Source organism: Squalius cephalus, assembly GCF_949319135.1.
Source record: "Squalius cephalus genome assembly, chromosome: 13".
Lineage (NCBI taxonomy): Eukaryota > Metazoa > Chordata > Actinopteri > Cypriniformes > Leuciscidae > Squalius > Squalius cephalus.
Window position 1 is genome coordinate 12,964,038 of NC_137134.1, and position 16,239 is coordinate 12,980,276.

Here is a 16,239-nt window from a genome sequence, read left to right on the forward strand (position 1 = left end):
CTAATCAGGGTAAATTAGCGTGAGAGTGCAATCCTATAAAAGCGCAGACGGGAGTGGAAAGTTCTTCTAGTGATCTACTGATACCGACACACAAGTTAAAGAACACAGACACAGCCGGATCATTTCCGTAACGACCAACACAATCTACCAAGAGCAGCGCAAATTAGCATCTGATTTAAGATGTGCTTGTTTGGGCGGTAAATAATAGCGCAAAAAACAGTAAATTGACTAGCGCAAACCTTAGTAAATCACCTTGCATGATTCATTTAAATACTAAAGTTTCCTCCCATAAATACTGTGTCTGAAAGGGAAACTCCTTCAAATGCATATGCAATAAGATCATCCGCAAAAATAACCCTGTCCAAGACTTTTCAGCGCTAATTTTTCACTGCGTGTCTTTAGTAAATCCAGTAGTTTTTAACGCCAAAAGAGGGTTTGCGCTGGCCAAGCTGTTAGTAAATCTGGCCCTATGTGTGCTACAATCACACTTACTCACAAATACCTCCAAACATAAATGTGATCACGTTGCTTCATCCTTTTTCTCTCTCCCTCCCTTATCTAACAAACTCTCCTCCCTTCCTCCCTTCCCTCCCTCCCTCCCTCCCTCTCTCTCTCTCCTCTCCTCTCCTCCTGCCCACCTATCCTCTTCTACCTTTCTCTCTGCTTCTATCCTGTTATCCTTCTCTCTCTCCATCTCTCTCTCACCTCCAGCCAGTCAGCGTTGACTCTCCGCAAGAGGAAGATCACGTCTCCAGCCTTCAGACTGAGCTCCAAGCGTCCGCTGCTGCTGAAGTCAAACACCGCCTAACACACACACACAGCGAAGACACGCAAGCGGGAAACACACACACACATCGACGGAGAGAAAGAGAGAGAAACACATCCTGAGTGAGACCGAGCTGCAGGTAAGAGATCCTCATGCTTTAAGAACTTTGAAGAGAATGAATGGGATTAATAAAATAGGATGAAAGGATACTGGTAAGAAAAAAAGAAAGAAACTTGAGAAAGTGACTATAAGAGAGATTCAGGAGTGAAAATGCTATTCAGAAAAGTGAAGATTAACACTTGCCAAAACATATTGTGGTAATAACAGATTTTTCTCATACTTTTTTATTATTTAGCCTAGGCATAGTTTTTGGACTTGCTCTATGTTCATTTGAATGAATATCATGGTATTCTTCTAAGTAAACTGTCTCAAAATATATGTCCTAAATCTGGCTTTGGACATAGTAACAGATGGTAGTGCCATGTTTTGTCGAACATGTGCAATTGCATAATCTCTTGTGAACATGTACTTAAAAAAATACCATAGTTTTACCATAGTAAATGTACTATGAAACATGTATTGCATATGTACTATGAATATCCACATATTCTGGACATGCATCATGATATTCTTAAACATTTACCATTGTCAAAGTACTTTTGGATATGTATAATGACAATTCCATAGTATTATCGTGGTATTCTTTGAAAAGTACACCATGTCTAAAATACTATGCTGGATGATTCCAAAATAATCTCTGAAACACACACACACACACACACACACACACACACACACACACACACACACACACACACACACACACACACACACACAAAATGGTATATTGCCAAATATGCCTGCATTAAGAGGACCAAATATCAATGACGCAGTTAAAGGGACCATAAACTAAGAAAAAAGGAGAGAACAAAAAGAAAAAGTGACGCAAAATAATAAGCGGAAAGATATGTACAGCGAAGAGAGACAGTCTGTGTCCTCCAAAATCATTTGTCTGTGTCCTCCAAAATCATTATAAGTTTAGTTAAATCAAAAGAAACCAAGGTCAGTTGCTCCACAAAAGCTCCTTCATAGCTCAAGAGCTCTCGATTATGATTCGTTCAAGTATCAGCTGTGTATCAAATGTTTCTGACAGACACATAAGAATATAGAGCTAGTAAAATTATAGTACAGCTCTGAGAAATGTTTGAGACCCCTGACATTTGTGTATATATATATATACACACACACACTAGATCCACTATGGCCACGGATCACTGCAGGGTATACTGGTGTTTTAAAGCTCTGTGTGTAACCGTACGCTAAACACAAGTGTATGAGTGCGTGCGTGTGTGTGATAGGCATGAGTGGGCATCTGTTCTCACACCACCATCTCTGTATGTTTAGATAATGCTGTAAATCTGCTGAGCTGTGGGTTGCTTGGTTTGTTTGCATGAGTAGGAGTGTGTAGGTGAGACGTGTTAGATGTTACCAGCTAATTACATCTTGGCAGTTGCTTTAAGTGTGAGCATGCATGTGTTTATGTCCGTGCGCGCTCGTAGGCAGCATCTGAACAGAAAGACACAATTTGTGCCAAAACTCGATGTGAAATTCTCCACAAAGTCAACGGTGCAGAGCAAGTATCTGAGTGCAGGCTCAGTAACATCAGATGAAGAAACTATTTCAGTAGCACTGCCGCTGTGAAACCCTAAAAATGGCTTTTGGGTCATTTGTGTGGGCTAACTTTGTTATATAGTGCAGGAAAGTAACTCGGTACAATAATTGGCTTCTTCAGCCACACTACGGTAAAGCTGAACTATTTTAGGCGACTGGAATTTTGTTTGATATTCCTTACAAAAGAGGACCATACAAATTAACACCTAGATATGTGACACAGCCGAACAAAACTTGAAAATTCCTGTTATGACCAACACACTGCATGATGTCGGACCAATATAAAAAACTAACAACAAAATAACACCTTGTTGAGCGAGTCGTCCTCATATTGGACTGCGTTTTCTTTTGCGCCTTGTCTCTTGTCTTTTTATTACATGGTTAAACCACACTGGAAATTAAACAAGATGTGTGAGAATGTGCAACAAACACACTCTGCTATGTGGAAATGTGACAAAGCAATTTCCTTCCCCCTTGTTTTCCCAATGTAATATATGTGCTAATTAGCCTAGCGCTGAGAAAAGCTCTCAGTAGCATTAGCATGGCACAACACCTTGCAAGGTCTCTTTTTATTGTGTTTTTATGTGTTTTACAGTCTTCTGGAATTGATACGAACCACTAAACGCACAGGCTATATTCAAACATTGTAGATAATTTCCATCTTAGCTGTGCTTGCGAGTTTGGTAAACATTATACTTAAAGGAACAGTTCGTCCTAAAATTAAAACTCAGTATTCATTTAGTCTCCCGCATGTCACTCCAAACCTGTATGACTTACTTTCTTCTAAACGCAAATTAATGTTTTTGTCTATACAATGGACGTCAATGGGGTCCAAAGACAATTTTTTTTTTTACCATTTACATTGAAAATTTGACTTACTTTGTAGAATGTTGCGATGATGCAATTGTAATATTTACATACTGAAAACTGACTGGTCTTCTTTTCTGCACTCATTTGCATACTGAATTGTGATTGGTCTTTTCTTTATTCTATCTTCTATAGTCTATAATGTACAGAAAAAATGGTGTCGCATTATCAAGCCAAATGAAAACAAGATGTCCGCTGGATGTCACGAACCCAGCAATTGCGTAATTCTTTTACAAAGAAGCAACGCATAAAATCCAAGCTTTCCTAAAAATGTAACACTATTAATTAGGGCTGTCGTTAATTTGATGATTTATTTATGGAAAAAACAACGCGTTGAAATGATTAATGCTTTTAACGCGCCCGCCCCAGACCTACGTAGGATATCTTAAATTGATTGGTGATAAACATGATGCATGGCATTTTTGTCTCATATGTAAATATCATATGATATAGTTACGCAATATGACTCAAGTAACGAGTGCGATATCACACGAGTGATATTTTTGTACCAAATAGCAAGAGTGCAAATGTGAAATTGATTTTATACAATAGTTCAAATAATACGATTTTAGACAAAATATTGTCTGTTTTTGCTCAATTTTGCCAACGAAAATATTACCAATAAAGCCAGAGCAGAACTGTTCTGCGTCTCCGAGCAACATATCGGTGTTTCGTTTCTGAATGAATCCGCGTTTTGAGCGAATCAATCGGGTGAACCAATGATCCAATGGACTATTCATAAAGAGAGCCATTTACTTCATTCCTGAATGAATCAACAGTTTGAATGAAGCGAATTAATGAATGACTCACTCATTTAGAGATTTACTGCCACATACGGGCAGTTTTAGTTTAGTCTAATTTAGATTAGAGAGAATCATTTAATAAAAAAAAAAAATCATATTTCTATATTAATAAAAAAAAAACTAGGGCTGTCAAACGATTAATCGCGATTAATCGCATCCAAAATAAAAGTTTGTTTTTACATAATATATGTGTGTGTACGGTGTTATTTTCTATATATAAATACACACACATGCATGTATATATTTAAGAAATATTTGCATGTATATACTGTGTATATATATTTATATTATATATAATTTATATTAAAATAATTATACTCCATACACACACATATATTATGTAAACACAAACTTTTATTTTGGATGCGATTAATCGCGATTAATCGTTTGACAGCCCTAAAAAAAAACATTAAAGGGATAGTTCGTCCACAAATGAGAATTCTGTCATCATTTACTCACCCTCACGTCATTACAAAACTGTATGACTTACTTTCTTTTGTGGAACATAAAAGAGGATATGCTGAAGACTGTTCTTAAAAAAAATACTCAAGACATTTCTCAGAAATTATCTTCTTTTATGTCCTACACAAGAAGGAAACTCATAAAGGTTTGAAACGACATGAGAGTGAATGATGACTGTAAATGATAAATCATTTTTGGGTGAATTGTCGCTTTAATACCCTTTTAAAACCTCTCATGACATTAGTTATGCAATTGTAATTGCAGTGTAAATGCATTTATGCGACATCTGAGTTGCAACAAAAAGTCTGTAAATATATTAAATACCAATTCAGATGCAGCTTCTGAAAAAAAAAGCATGACCGTTGAACCCTAAAAGTTCATGTGTACTAAATTCCACTATGTTCCATTATTTCTAAAGCTACTTTTGGTAATGTCTATTGGAAACTTTTCTAATTTTCCACAATAATGACTTTAAATGATCTTTCGGGGATAACTTCTCAGCTGAATTTGGTATGCGATTATAATTTGTGATTACTAATTAATCGGCACATCATGTAATTAATTAGATTACAATTTTGAATTGCTTGACAGCCTATAAACCTACTATTAATTTGACTTGGAAGCACTAGTATATATCTCTAAGACATCTATTAAAGAGCACTTCATCTGGAAAGCAACACATTACATCTGATTAATGTTCTTAAAAGAGCAGATTTACACTCTACACCATTAACATCTAAAAAGAAATTTCCTTTTTTCATCTGGAAGAACAGGTTACATTTTAGAGATCACATCTTTCAGATGAAAACACACACATTAAATAGACACCTGGATGACGTATGTGTGCTATCAGGCAATCTAGTCGGCATACTGGCTGACACTTACGAATTAAGTGATATGAAGACCTCAGGGCTTGCGCTGCACTCGATATCGAAGAGAAGTAGGTCGAGAACAAACCGAGATAAATCGACTAAAGAGGTCTAAAAAGAAGTTCATGAAGAAGGAAGTGTGAGCTATGTTGGCCAATTATGTCAACTGAACCCTAAAAGGTCAACAAAAGACAACTATTTAACCACATTCAAACACAATAATACTCAAATGGCTATCAATCTCTTTCATTTAGCTGCGCTCTATTGAAGGGGTCGTTCCTGTTTGGTCATATTCTGAGAGTTATTTCTGCACGGGATCAAGGGGTCGGAGAACATATCTAATTATAGAGTGACTCTGGGGGTCACAAAGCACTCTGATTTCAATTAAGGAGTCAATGACCTCTGAAATGAGCTCATTAGCACATGGCCAGCCAAAAGGGAGGAGAAGGAGGTGTTTTTTCCTACCTAAATGAGTGACCCAGTTTGGCTCTTCTCAACTGGGGGAACAGAGCAGGATATAAAGAGAAGAGATCAGTCTCTGGGGCCATGACACATGACAAAGGAGTTTAACCAAGGAGGGGCGTCAGTTATTAACCTGCTTATCAGTGCTTATAAATGAACAAAAGTCCTTAAATTGCCAATGTAATGGGAGAAATACAAAAAAAAAAAATGATAATTGAATCTACAAGAATATGCTAATACCTCTCTTATTTCAGACCGATAACCATCCAAAACAAGAACTCTGGGACTCTCGCCCCAAGCTTTCAGCCAAGCTCAGGTGTGAAATAGCTGTCTTTTATGAAACAGACCATGAAAATAACCATGAAAGTGCAATAATGTGTAAGTGTGAATGCATATAATCAGTCATAGTTGACTTAAACGCTTAAATGTTATTATATGTGACTATATAGAGCTTGAAATATCTTCTCTCAGATTGTTCACACCGGTAGCAATGTTTCTAATAGCCGAAGTGCAGGACTTGAAACAGTATCTCCAATCTCTCTATAATGGCTCTCTCTTACTGTCTAAACTCCTTACAGTTAATAAGTGATACAGAAGAAAGAAAAAGCTTTGATTTTCAATCAAGCTCCCTGTCTTGTATCTTATGGGTCACAGGAAATGGCCGTATTCTTCTCAGAATGAACCCATAGATTTGGTGATAATCTAAATGACACTTTTATCCGAAGTGACTTGACATGCATTTTAACTACAGTTTCAATCCCACTTGAGAAACTAATTCATTTACTCACCCTCATGTCATTTCAAACCCCTTTGACTTAAAGAAATTGTAAGAAATTGAGTGTTCATGCTGCACTTTTCCGATGGGGACCAGCTCCAGAACCATAAAAGTAGTCAACATGACTTGTGTACTACATTCCAAGTCTTCTGGAAGCAATGTGATAATTTTCACTGTTCACTGAAAATCCAGCTCTCGAATTTAACACACACTTTCAAATATTCAATTTTGGATTTGGGTGCTGCCACTGAGGCCAAATCTGGTGTTCAGAAGATCTGAAACACAGCACACAAGTCATATGGACCGCTCTCATGGTTTTATTTTGTTGGTAGCCTGTGGTCACTGTATGCTGTTGAAAAGAGCACCATGAACATCTCCTTTTGTTCTCTATGGAAGAAAGGACTAGATAGCTTCATTTTTGGGTGAATTCTTCTAAATAACAGTGTATTTCTCAAGGCTGCAATAATGACAGCACATGAATCACCCCTTTTAAAGTTCGAACCTGCAACCTAGATATTTAACCACAAAGCGACACCACCCACATATCTATCTTTCCTGGTCTTGCTTTCCAGATCTTTTGTTGCTCTATCTAGTGTTATGAGAAGTGTAATCTGTCACTTTCTCTCTCTCTCTCTGCCACACATACACACCAGAATAAGGCAGGAGTCTCTTCCACTGTGATCTTCATGTGGAGAGCAGCGTGCTTTGAATCATGTGCTCTCACATGAGCATATGAAGACAAATGCCCAGCACTGTGTGAGATTTACCAACACACCTGCTGCATCCTTCTTCATCAGGACGAGACATGATGGGAGAAATGTGTTGAGGAGATACTAAAAGATGGGCGTGTGTATCAAGGTCAAAAAATGGGACAGAATATGACCTTTTGGCTCAACCAATGGCATTTCAAGTAAATCGCGATTAGCTGTTTGTCCAAATAACTGAAGAGAAAGAGAGAATAGGAATTGAAATTACTATAGAAATCAATCAACCCGATTTCATGAGAAGATGTAACTATTGAATTTGTTCTTTCAGTGCACCAAAAACATAATTCACCAAAACGTAAAACGAATTGGCATGAGAGTGCGTTGGATCAATCGCAAAGCTCTGGTTTATGTACAATAGCTCCACCTTTCTGAGTGCAGATATAGACATGATTTTATAATATTTTGTTTTCTTTTAAATTGTTGCCCTTTAAACCGACTCACATACATTAAAATGTGTGTGAATGGAATGACAGATAAGCGATCTGGTCTGACAGCATCAGGAGACACAAAGACAGAAATGAAACTGTCTTGAAAGAGTGCAAGTACTCCACAGGACAAAGAGGGAGAGATGCATTAAGGGATGGCATGAGAAAGCGAAAGAAGGAAGCGAGACTGATGGGTGAACTCAAAGAGAAGAGTGGGAGAGATTAGAGGAGGACTGGAGGATAAAGTGAACAGTGGAAAAAAAAAGAGCAGAGAATATATTAAGACAAGGAGAAAGATAAGAGAGAGAGGCTGAGGGAACGTGACTGAGATGTAGGTGGAAGAGAGAGGGTGAAAGGAAAGCATTAAAGAGATTGTTCGCCCAAACTTTATTTATTCAAAACTGTCTCTTTCTTCCATGAAACACAAAAGGAAAAATTGTGAAGAATGTCCTGGTTGCTCTTTTCCATGCAATTTACAATAAACGAAGTTTGACGTTTTCAAGCTTTAAAAAGGATGCAAAAACACCCTAAAAGTATCATGGTACACATGACTTGTTCATTATGATTAATCAGTAAACTGAACTTGATCATTCCGATGTGTGAACTAATTGTTCATATGAATTAATGTACAAATCACAGTTTTTGAGTCAAATCTTTTCAAAGAATCAGTTCAGCTGTTTCACAAACCCAGTGTGAATGATTTGCTCACGAATCGAACAGATCTAGTTCACAAGGTCAACTCACTGATTCAATGATTCAGATATATAATGCACTATGTGTCATCTGTACCATTACAACACATTTGAGTAATTTTGAAGATTGAAAATAAACATTGATTGCATGGAAAAGAGTTACACAATTAATCTTTAAGATCTTGATTCAAACACCCACACCATCTTATTCCTAAATGACAATGATTCGCTTGTGGCTATTAAAACTTTTGACAAAATCACACCAGAACATTCATATCTGTGTTCGCGCTGCTGCTGATCCAGAGAGAGCAGTTATGAAACAGCTTCACAAACAGTCTTTTCAACCTCGCAGTATCGTTATTTCTGTCTTACAGTAATTCAAATTAACTCAGAAGTACTGGTATAAACGTATATAGTTTACAGATTTAAACACTTATGTCTACGGTAGTGACCAATAACAATTGTGTCAATTACATTGTTACACCAGTAGGTGGCGACAAGTGACTGTTAAAAATGTATTTGTCATTGAATCATTCATTCACGTGATTCATTCAAAAACGCTGATTCATCCAGTAATGGAACAAGTGAAGTATTTATGATAGAGTCATTGAATCATTCATTTAAGAGATTAGTTCAAAAGCGCTGATACATACATTAATGAAACAAGTCTTTATAAGTGAGTTACTGAATCATTCATTCAAACTATTAAAAAATAAATTTCATTCTAATTGATTTAACATTTTTAAATAGACTGCAGCAATTAATATTTTGTCAGAAACTCTAGTAATTTACATGTTTTTTTAATGTAGTTGTCTGTTCGGAGAATCATGATATCGGTTTAAAAAAAAAAAAAACGTGATTCTCAATTTATCCAGTATCGTGCAGCTCTAATGAAAAATATCTACTATTGTCTTCCGCATACAAAATGAAGTCATACAGATTGATAATGACATGAGGGTGTGTGAATTATCATAGATTTTCAATTTTCAGGTGAACTACCCCTTTAAAAAGCAGCTCAGGAAAGAAAGAAAGAAAGAAAGAAATTAGCAAAAGTGGAACAGGGCAGCAACCATTAATGGGGCAAAGATTTGACCCAGAAAACAGAGATGCACATGTCTCTTTTTGTCTGTATCAGAGGAATGTTACAGATTTAGTGTCCTCACAGTAAATCTATCACAGGACGAGTAATCACTACAGTGCCTCTAGATTTCGACATCTTCTGAAGAAAATGTGTGGTGTTTGTCGATACGAAACTTGCTGCTGTGGTGGTGGGGTGTTTTGGTTGGTTGCCAGGGCTTGCTGTGTGGTTGCTACGGTGCTCAGCACAGGGTGTTGTGGGTGGTTTCTTACTGGCCTAAGTCAAAAGATTTCAGCCTCTTTCTGGTCTCTAAATATAGATTGGGTCCTTTTTCTGCATCCCAATTCGCATATCCGTCCTAAATAGTATTTGAAATTAAATCTAAATCGTAGTATGTTGAAATGAGTATTGCAAAGATACCCGGGTGGTCTACTTTTACCGGTTAGAATCCGAAGTGCAGATCGATACGCACACTAACGGCTAATATTGCCCACAACCCATTGCGCTTTGGATGACGATTCGATGAGAACTACAAACACGAATAAAACGTGTTAGAAAACTACAAATATTGCGGATGTGCGAGTCAGACGATTAAGTAGAGCGGTTTAGATAAAGGGGTTTGAGTGATTAATAATCAGTATCTGACCTGACGAAAATATATTTATTCAATGTTTCCACACTATATTTCATTTGCAAAAGCATTGTGAACTTTTGTAAACATACGTTTAACTTTTAAATACATCATTATGCAAATTGCAAACACATGAGGAGAGTCTCGCATGAAAGACCCACACTGCACGACTATCCAGGGTAACATTCAGTTGCTGGTGTGTTCACACTGCACGATGCATCGGCGACAGGAGGTTTCACACTGCATGACTTTCAGGAGGAAGAATCGCCGACAACTTCTGTCTGGTCCGCAAACTAAGTTTCGCAACCAAACACACGCGAGAAGAGATAAGGAAATAACGCAAAATCAGTGCGTGCGTAGACCGCAGTTCTCGCGCCAGACTGAAATTGTTATTAAAAATGATAGCCTGCAAGAAGCTTGCGATCCAAATTGTCTGTGCACCGATTTGCAGCGAAAAGGAGAAAAAGAAAAACATATTATGCATGAGGAAATGGCTGGGAAGACGAGGGGAGCAAGGACTGTGTGTTCTGCAAAGAGAGTTGGGGGTAAATAAATAATTTTGCAATGTGCTGCTGTTGCTGCTGGTCAAGCAAATGTTTGTGCTTTGTTTCTGTTTGATATAATTGTAAATATATCTATTAAAATACTGATATTGTGGCCTATAACTCCTCCCCGAACTCCCCGCTGCTCTGTATCTGGCTCTCTCATTGGCTGTCGGTCATCGCCGATGTAGTTTTCAGTCAGAACACTTTCACACAGCAGGATTTTGAATCGCCGACAGGTCCAGATATTTAGCATGCCAAATATCTCACGGGCGTCGGCGACTCGTCAGCGATTCTCTCAGATCGCGTCTTTGCTCATTCACACTGCGTGATTGTCACTCGCGTGAACGAGCACCGATTTGCCTGTGATTTCGGGCATTTGTCGGCGATTTCTCAAAACCTGTCGGCGAGACAAAATCGGGGCTAAAATCGTGCAGTCTGAACTCGGCATAAAGGGTCGTACAGACTACATGACTTTAAAACGTCGGGCTGAACTGTGCGGTTCACACTTGACTTGCTCTCTGTGAAATCAGGAGTGTTCAAGTTGTTGAGCTGTTCACACCACACGACACAGCGTGATTGATCCGCAACAGGAGGTAACGCACTACACGAGTTGACAACAACTCTGTCACCCAACGATTCTATCTTGTCTACATACCACGTTTTGTCATGAAAAATCACGCGATAAAACGAACCGGAAATGACGCGAAACAGCACGCACGCCACTACCCAGCGAAGAAGACGAAGAAGAACACAACACACGAGTCTTTGTTTGAATATGGACGTCAGACAGAAATTAGTGCTGCAAACTGTTTGTGCGATGATTTGCTTCCGTGTTTCTTTGAAAACCGCGTATTTACCCGGTGACCTCAACCCATGCCTTGCTCTGATTGGCTGTAGCTCATGACATCACATGAGGTTGAGTCGTGCGACAGCTCCGGATATCTAGCATGCTAGATATTTTTCTGGGCTTGGCGACGCGTCTGCGAGGCGTCTTTGATGCGTTGTTGGCCCTTTCATACTAACAGATTGGCGAGCATTCATCGCCTGCTAATCCCCCGCGATTTGCACGTGATAACACCCCGACCTGTCGGCAAGCTCAACGATTTGCACGCGATAACACCCCGACCTGTCGGCAAGCTCAACGATTTGCACGCGATAACACCCCGACATGTCGGCAAGCTCAACGATTTGCAAATCGGGCTTAAATCTGGCTTAAAATCATGTAGTCTGAACTTGGCTTAAGCGAGAGCTGTCCGTTAAAGATGAAGTAGCGTTAGTACAGGTATTTCCCAAGGCTTGCCTACTCTTCTGCTACACACTCAAAAGTATGTACTTTTTCTTCACAAAAACAGTACATACTTTTAGGGCATAGTTAAGTAGACAAATTGGGATACAGCATATGAGATTTTTTAGACAAAACAATAAATTGCGTAGAAAAGTAACAGCACACTTCTCAACAAACTGCATAATTTGAGGTATAATTTCTTTTTGTAACACAAACTATGTGGGACAAGTTAGTACTTTTGTCAGATCGCTTACTATATGTACTATCAATATTTTCTACATCAGTCTGTGTGAATTATATATATATATATATATATATATATATATATATATATATATATATTCAAATTCCTCCATAAATACTTAATACCATACCTTAATACCATACCAAAATAATACCATAAATACCATAGAGCACTTGGAATCACGAAAAGCAAAGTGTGTGTAAGCGATGCTGCTCAGCCTTCACAGAGTTTTGTCATAATCTTCTGACAAAATGCGAGAGTTTTGTAACAACAGTTTGAGGTGTTTGTGTGTGTGTGCGTTGTGTAATAACCTCAAGATCAAATGTCAGAGCTTTGTGTGGTGCCTGCACACTTGAGTTTGTACTGTCAGTATGTGTAGTATGTAGTGTGTGTAGGCTGTTACTGAAAGTGTTTCCAAGGAAACGCTGATGTACCTCTGCTCTGGGTGCGGAGAAAAGGTCTGTTTTGGACTTCACGGTTTTTCTAGTGAGAGAGAGATAGAGAAAAGAAAGAACATTGTGAACTTCAAATGAAAAGAAGAAGAAGTGGTTTCTACAACATTGTATTACAGTTTTTAAAGACCAGACAGTCAAAGTGAAAGGCTGACAAACCAAAGAAGAAATGTATTGTGCGTTTAAATAACAACTGCGTCTTAAATGGTTCTCCTAAAACGCCTTAACTCATGTAACCACTCCGGTCTTACTCAACCCGCCCCGAGCGGGATTTGAACCGATGTCTCTAGTATGGGAGGCGGGTGTGCTAACAAGAACCCTAAAGACCGCAGCCGCTAGCGTCAGTCGCTAATGCACATCTTGAGATCAGGGGAGTGAGGTTTACATGCATAGCTCTTACTAGCTGGCCTCCGTTACACTCACCCCCCTAAACCTCACTCCCATCCGGGTCACGGCACCAAATGTGACTGGTCCTACTCGCACTGCCTTAGAGCGGGAGGGAGGCAGGCGTGCTAACATGGATGCTAAACACCACAGTCGTTAGTGTCAGTCAATGGCATTTGTTACACTCAGATAATTTGGTCTTAGAATAATATGATGAGAAATCTTCGAGTTTTGATTTGAATCTTGTCAAACCACATAGTTGAGACAATATCGAGATCTCAAAATACTATAGACACAGAAGCAGATGACTTAAAGTCCCCCTGTACTCAATGATTTTATCCCTTAAAACTCATCTTTGATCACCAAAATGACATATTTAAAAGTTTTTTCCTGTGAAAAAAAAAGAAAAAAGATTCATGCCCTAAAATAGCTTGAATGTAACTCTACACCCTTGCTTCATTTAGCATACACAGATACATGAATATGCTAATTAGCCCCGCCTCCACTCACACAAGCTCACAGACTCTGCCAACTTACTGAGGTAAACACTGCAAAATTGTATCACTCTTTATTACAACGTTGGACACATAACGGTAATTAATATGATTCGCCATCTCAGAGTCAGTCAGCTGCCTTCTAACTATCATCATGATCAGAAACGCTTTAAACAACTCAGAACGTCAGCGGAGAAAGGCATATAGTTCATAACATCGTAATATACTTCATACACATGCTATATTTCTAAAACTAACAGTAAAATATACCGGGATAACCTGGCATCACTCGAGACTCTCCTGCTAGTTCACTGTTAATGATATGATTTAAGCAAAAGTCTCCAATTAATCACATTGCTGTCTGGGAGAAAAAAATAAGAAATTACATAGATCTCCTTTGTGGTTTTCCTTCCTTATGTAAATAGCTGACTGACAAAGCCACAGAACTTTTCTTTTAAATAATGGCTGTAGGAAAAGTTAGCAGAACAGCAGTATCTTGTAAAGTAAGCAGTGAAGTTCTGGAAGGAGAAATGAGGGATTGTGGGTAGGCTCCTACATTCTGCGTGTGGGGGGCCGCAGGCGGCGCAGGGCCCGGGGGATCTGTTGGCTGTCCAACTCGGTCTGGTAGAAAAACATCCGTATCAGATCATCCAAAAGTACCCAGGTAGGCAGACAAAGCAACCTCTAAAAAAGAGAGAGAGTTAAACGGCATATATAGTAGGATGGTTTTTCGTGGAAATTAAATGAGTCATGTTTGTTTCAGATGAATGTCATGTTTAAATCCAGTAATGAATGCTATTAAACACAAAACGTCATTTGAGATGTGGTGAAAAAGGCACTGTGCTGGGAATTTCCATGATTTTTTTTAGAATAAAGAACAAATGACGTAATTCACCGGTCATGCATGTACTGTATATCTACTGTACCACACACATATACAGTATATATATCTCACACACACAAATTAAATTATAGAGAGTGTGAAAAGAGTATTTATCTTAAAGTCTACAGGGTCAAATGTGCCAAAGTTGAAGAAATACACTTAAGTTAAATCAGAACTGACAAGTTAAGCTGAAAGACAATGACTGAATGTACAAAAAAGAGAAGTACCAAAAAAGGGAACAGTTTTTCCCTCTCTGGTAATTCAACAGTGCTGTTTTACAACTCCCGAAGCACATGAGTGCAACAATTACCAAACACAACTCCCACCAATACAACATGACCAGGATACAACCGTAAACATTTACGAAATTTCAAGACTGACTCACCTTCATGTAATTGTTGAGCTCTGGGATTCTGTTTTCTGCAATCTCCTTTTTGTTTCCCATAAATACCTTACCTGAGGCGAAACAAACAAGTGGATGAAATAAGTATTTAAGTCTCAAAACAAATTAGTTTGTAAACTAAACAATCAAAAGCTAGCCGAAGGGTGCATCTGAATCTCTTTACTGCTAACGCTAATTAGCACTTAACGTAATGAGCGGCCCAAATATTACGCTAAATTACTTTCTCATTTCTATTTTTGATTTCACCCAATGGAAATGTTAATAATGTGCGTGTTGGACAATGTTGTGAGGTCTGCGAGTAGCACCAGAGGGTCATTCTCAAACGCACTTGATGGGATCTTATTGGGAGGGAAAAAAATTAAAGGGGATCCATTCATACAAGCTAATTTTAATACCATTTTAATGGCTATGCAATAATTCCCTTTCATCCTAAATAAATCTCCTTCTAATTCTCATTGCGGTCTCAAAAGCTGTCTTGTCTTTTCTAATACACTTCTTTATTATAAATACACGTTAAATAAGCATCAATGAGATCTGAGTGCAAGCAAGGAGACGTCCCTTTATACCACGTCCCTTTATGTCCTCATTTAAACTTGCCAGTTATCTTTACTTTGCATATACTACATAATCATATTACTCATTGACTCACGCAATCAATAGTCATGAAGACAGTATATCCAGGGCTAATTTGTAATATAATTGGGCTTGATTAATATGGTTCCATTGGGTTCAGGTTTAGCTGGTAGGGACCTTTGAAGAAGCTTCGGTGGAAATTCAAGGACAGACAGTAAAGCCTGTCGGCTCACAGTCTTTTAGGTGACCTTAATGAAATAGTGTGTAGTGTGCCAAAGAACGACCTCTCCTTCCTGCTCAATTCAATTATATACATATTTGTTTGGTCAAAGACAGAGAAAGGGACAGACAGGGAAAAGGAACATGAAATAAAGAGAGAGAGACAGAGAGGGCCCTATTTTAACGATGGTCTAAAGCGTACGGCGCAAGTTCACTTAGGGCGTGTCCGAATCCACTTTTGCTAGTTTAACGACGGGAAAATTGGTCGGCGCGCCCGGCGCATGGTCTAAAAGGGTTGTCCCTATTCTCTTAATGAGTAATGAGTGTGTTTTGGGATTTACGTGCGTTAAACCAATCAAAGTCTCATCTCCCATTCCCTTTAAATGCCAGTTGCGCTCGCACCATGGCTGATTCGCTATTTACATGGCAGAATTTGTTAGTGGAAAGACCGAACGTGTCTCCAGAGCGCAAATGGAACTGCTTGTCCGC

The 16,239-nt window shown here is 38.6% G+C and overlaps 2 protein-coding genes across 2 annotated transcripts in view; one reads left to right on the plus strand and one right to left on the minus strand.

Annotated features, from left to right (window-relative positions):
• The window catches only part of ncf4 (neutrophil cytosolic factor 4), a 31,405-nt gene that overhangs the window by 7,840 nt on the left and 7,326 nt on the right, over positions 1-16,239 (minus strand). The window contains exons 4-7 of the mRNA XM_079890021.1: positions 14,941-15,011; positions 14,229-14,356; positions 12,777-12,825; positions 706-804 (exon numbers count right to left, since the gene is read on the minus strand). Coding sequence (XP_079746147.1) covers positions 706-804; positions 12,777-12,825; positions 14,229-14,356; positions 14,941-15,011 — 347 coding nt within the window. The remainder of the gene's footprint in view (positions 1-705; positions 805-12,776; positions 12,826-14,228; positions 14,357-14,940; positions 15,012-16,239) is intronic.
• Positions 798-16,239, plus strand: part of pvalb7 (parvalbumin 7) — a 37,985-nt gene continuing 22,543 nt past the window's right edge. The window contains exon 1 of the mRNA XM_079890017.1: positions 798-905. The gene's annotated coding sequence lies outside the window, so the exon portion shown is untranslated. The remainder of the gene's footprint in view (positions 906-16,239) is intronic.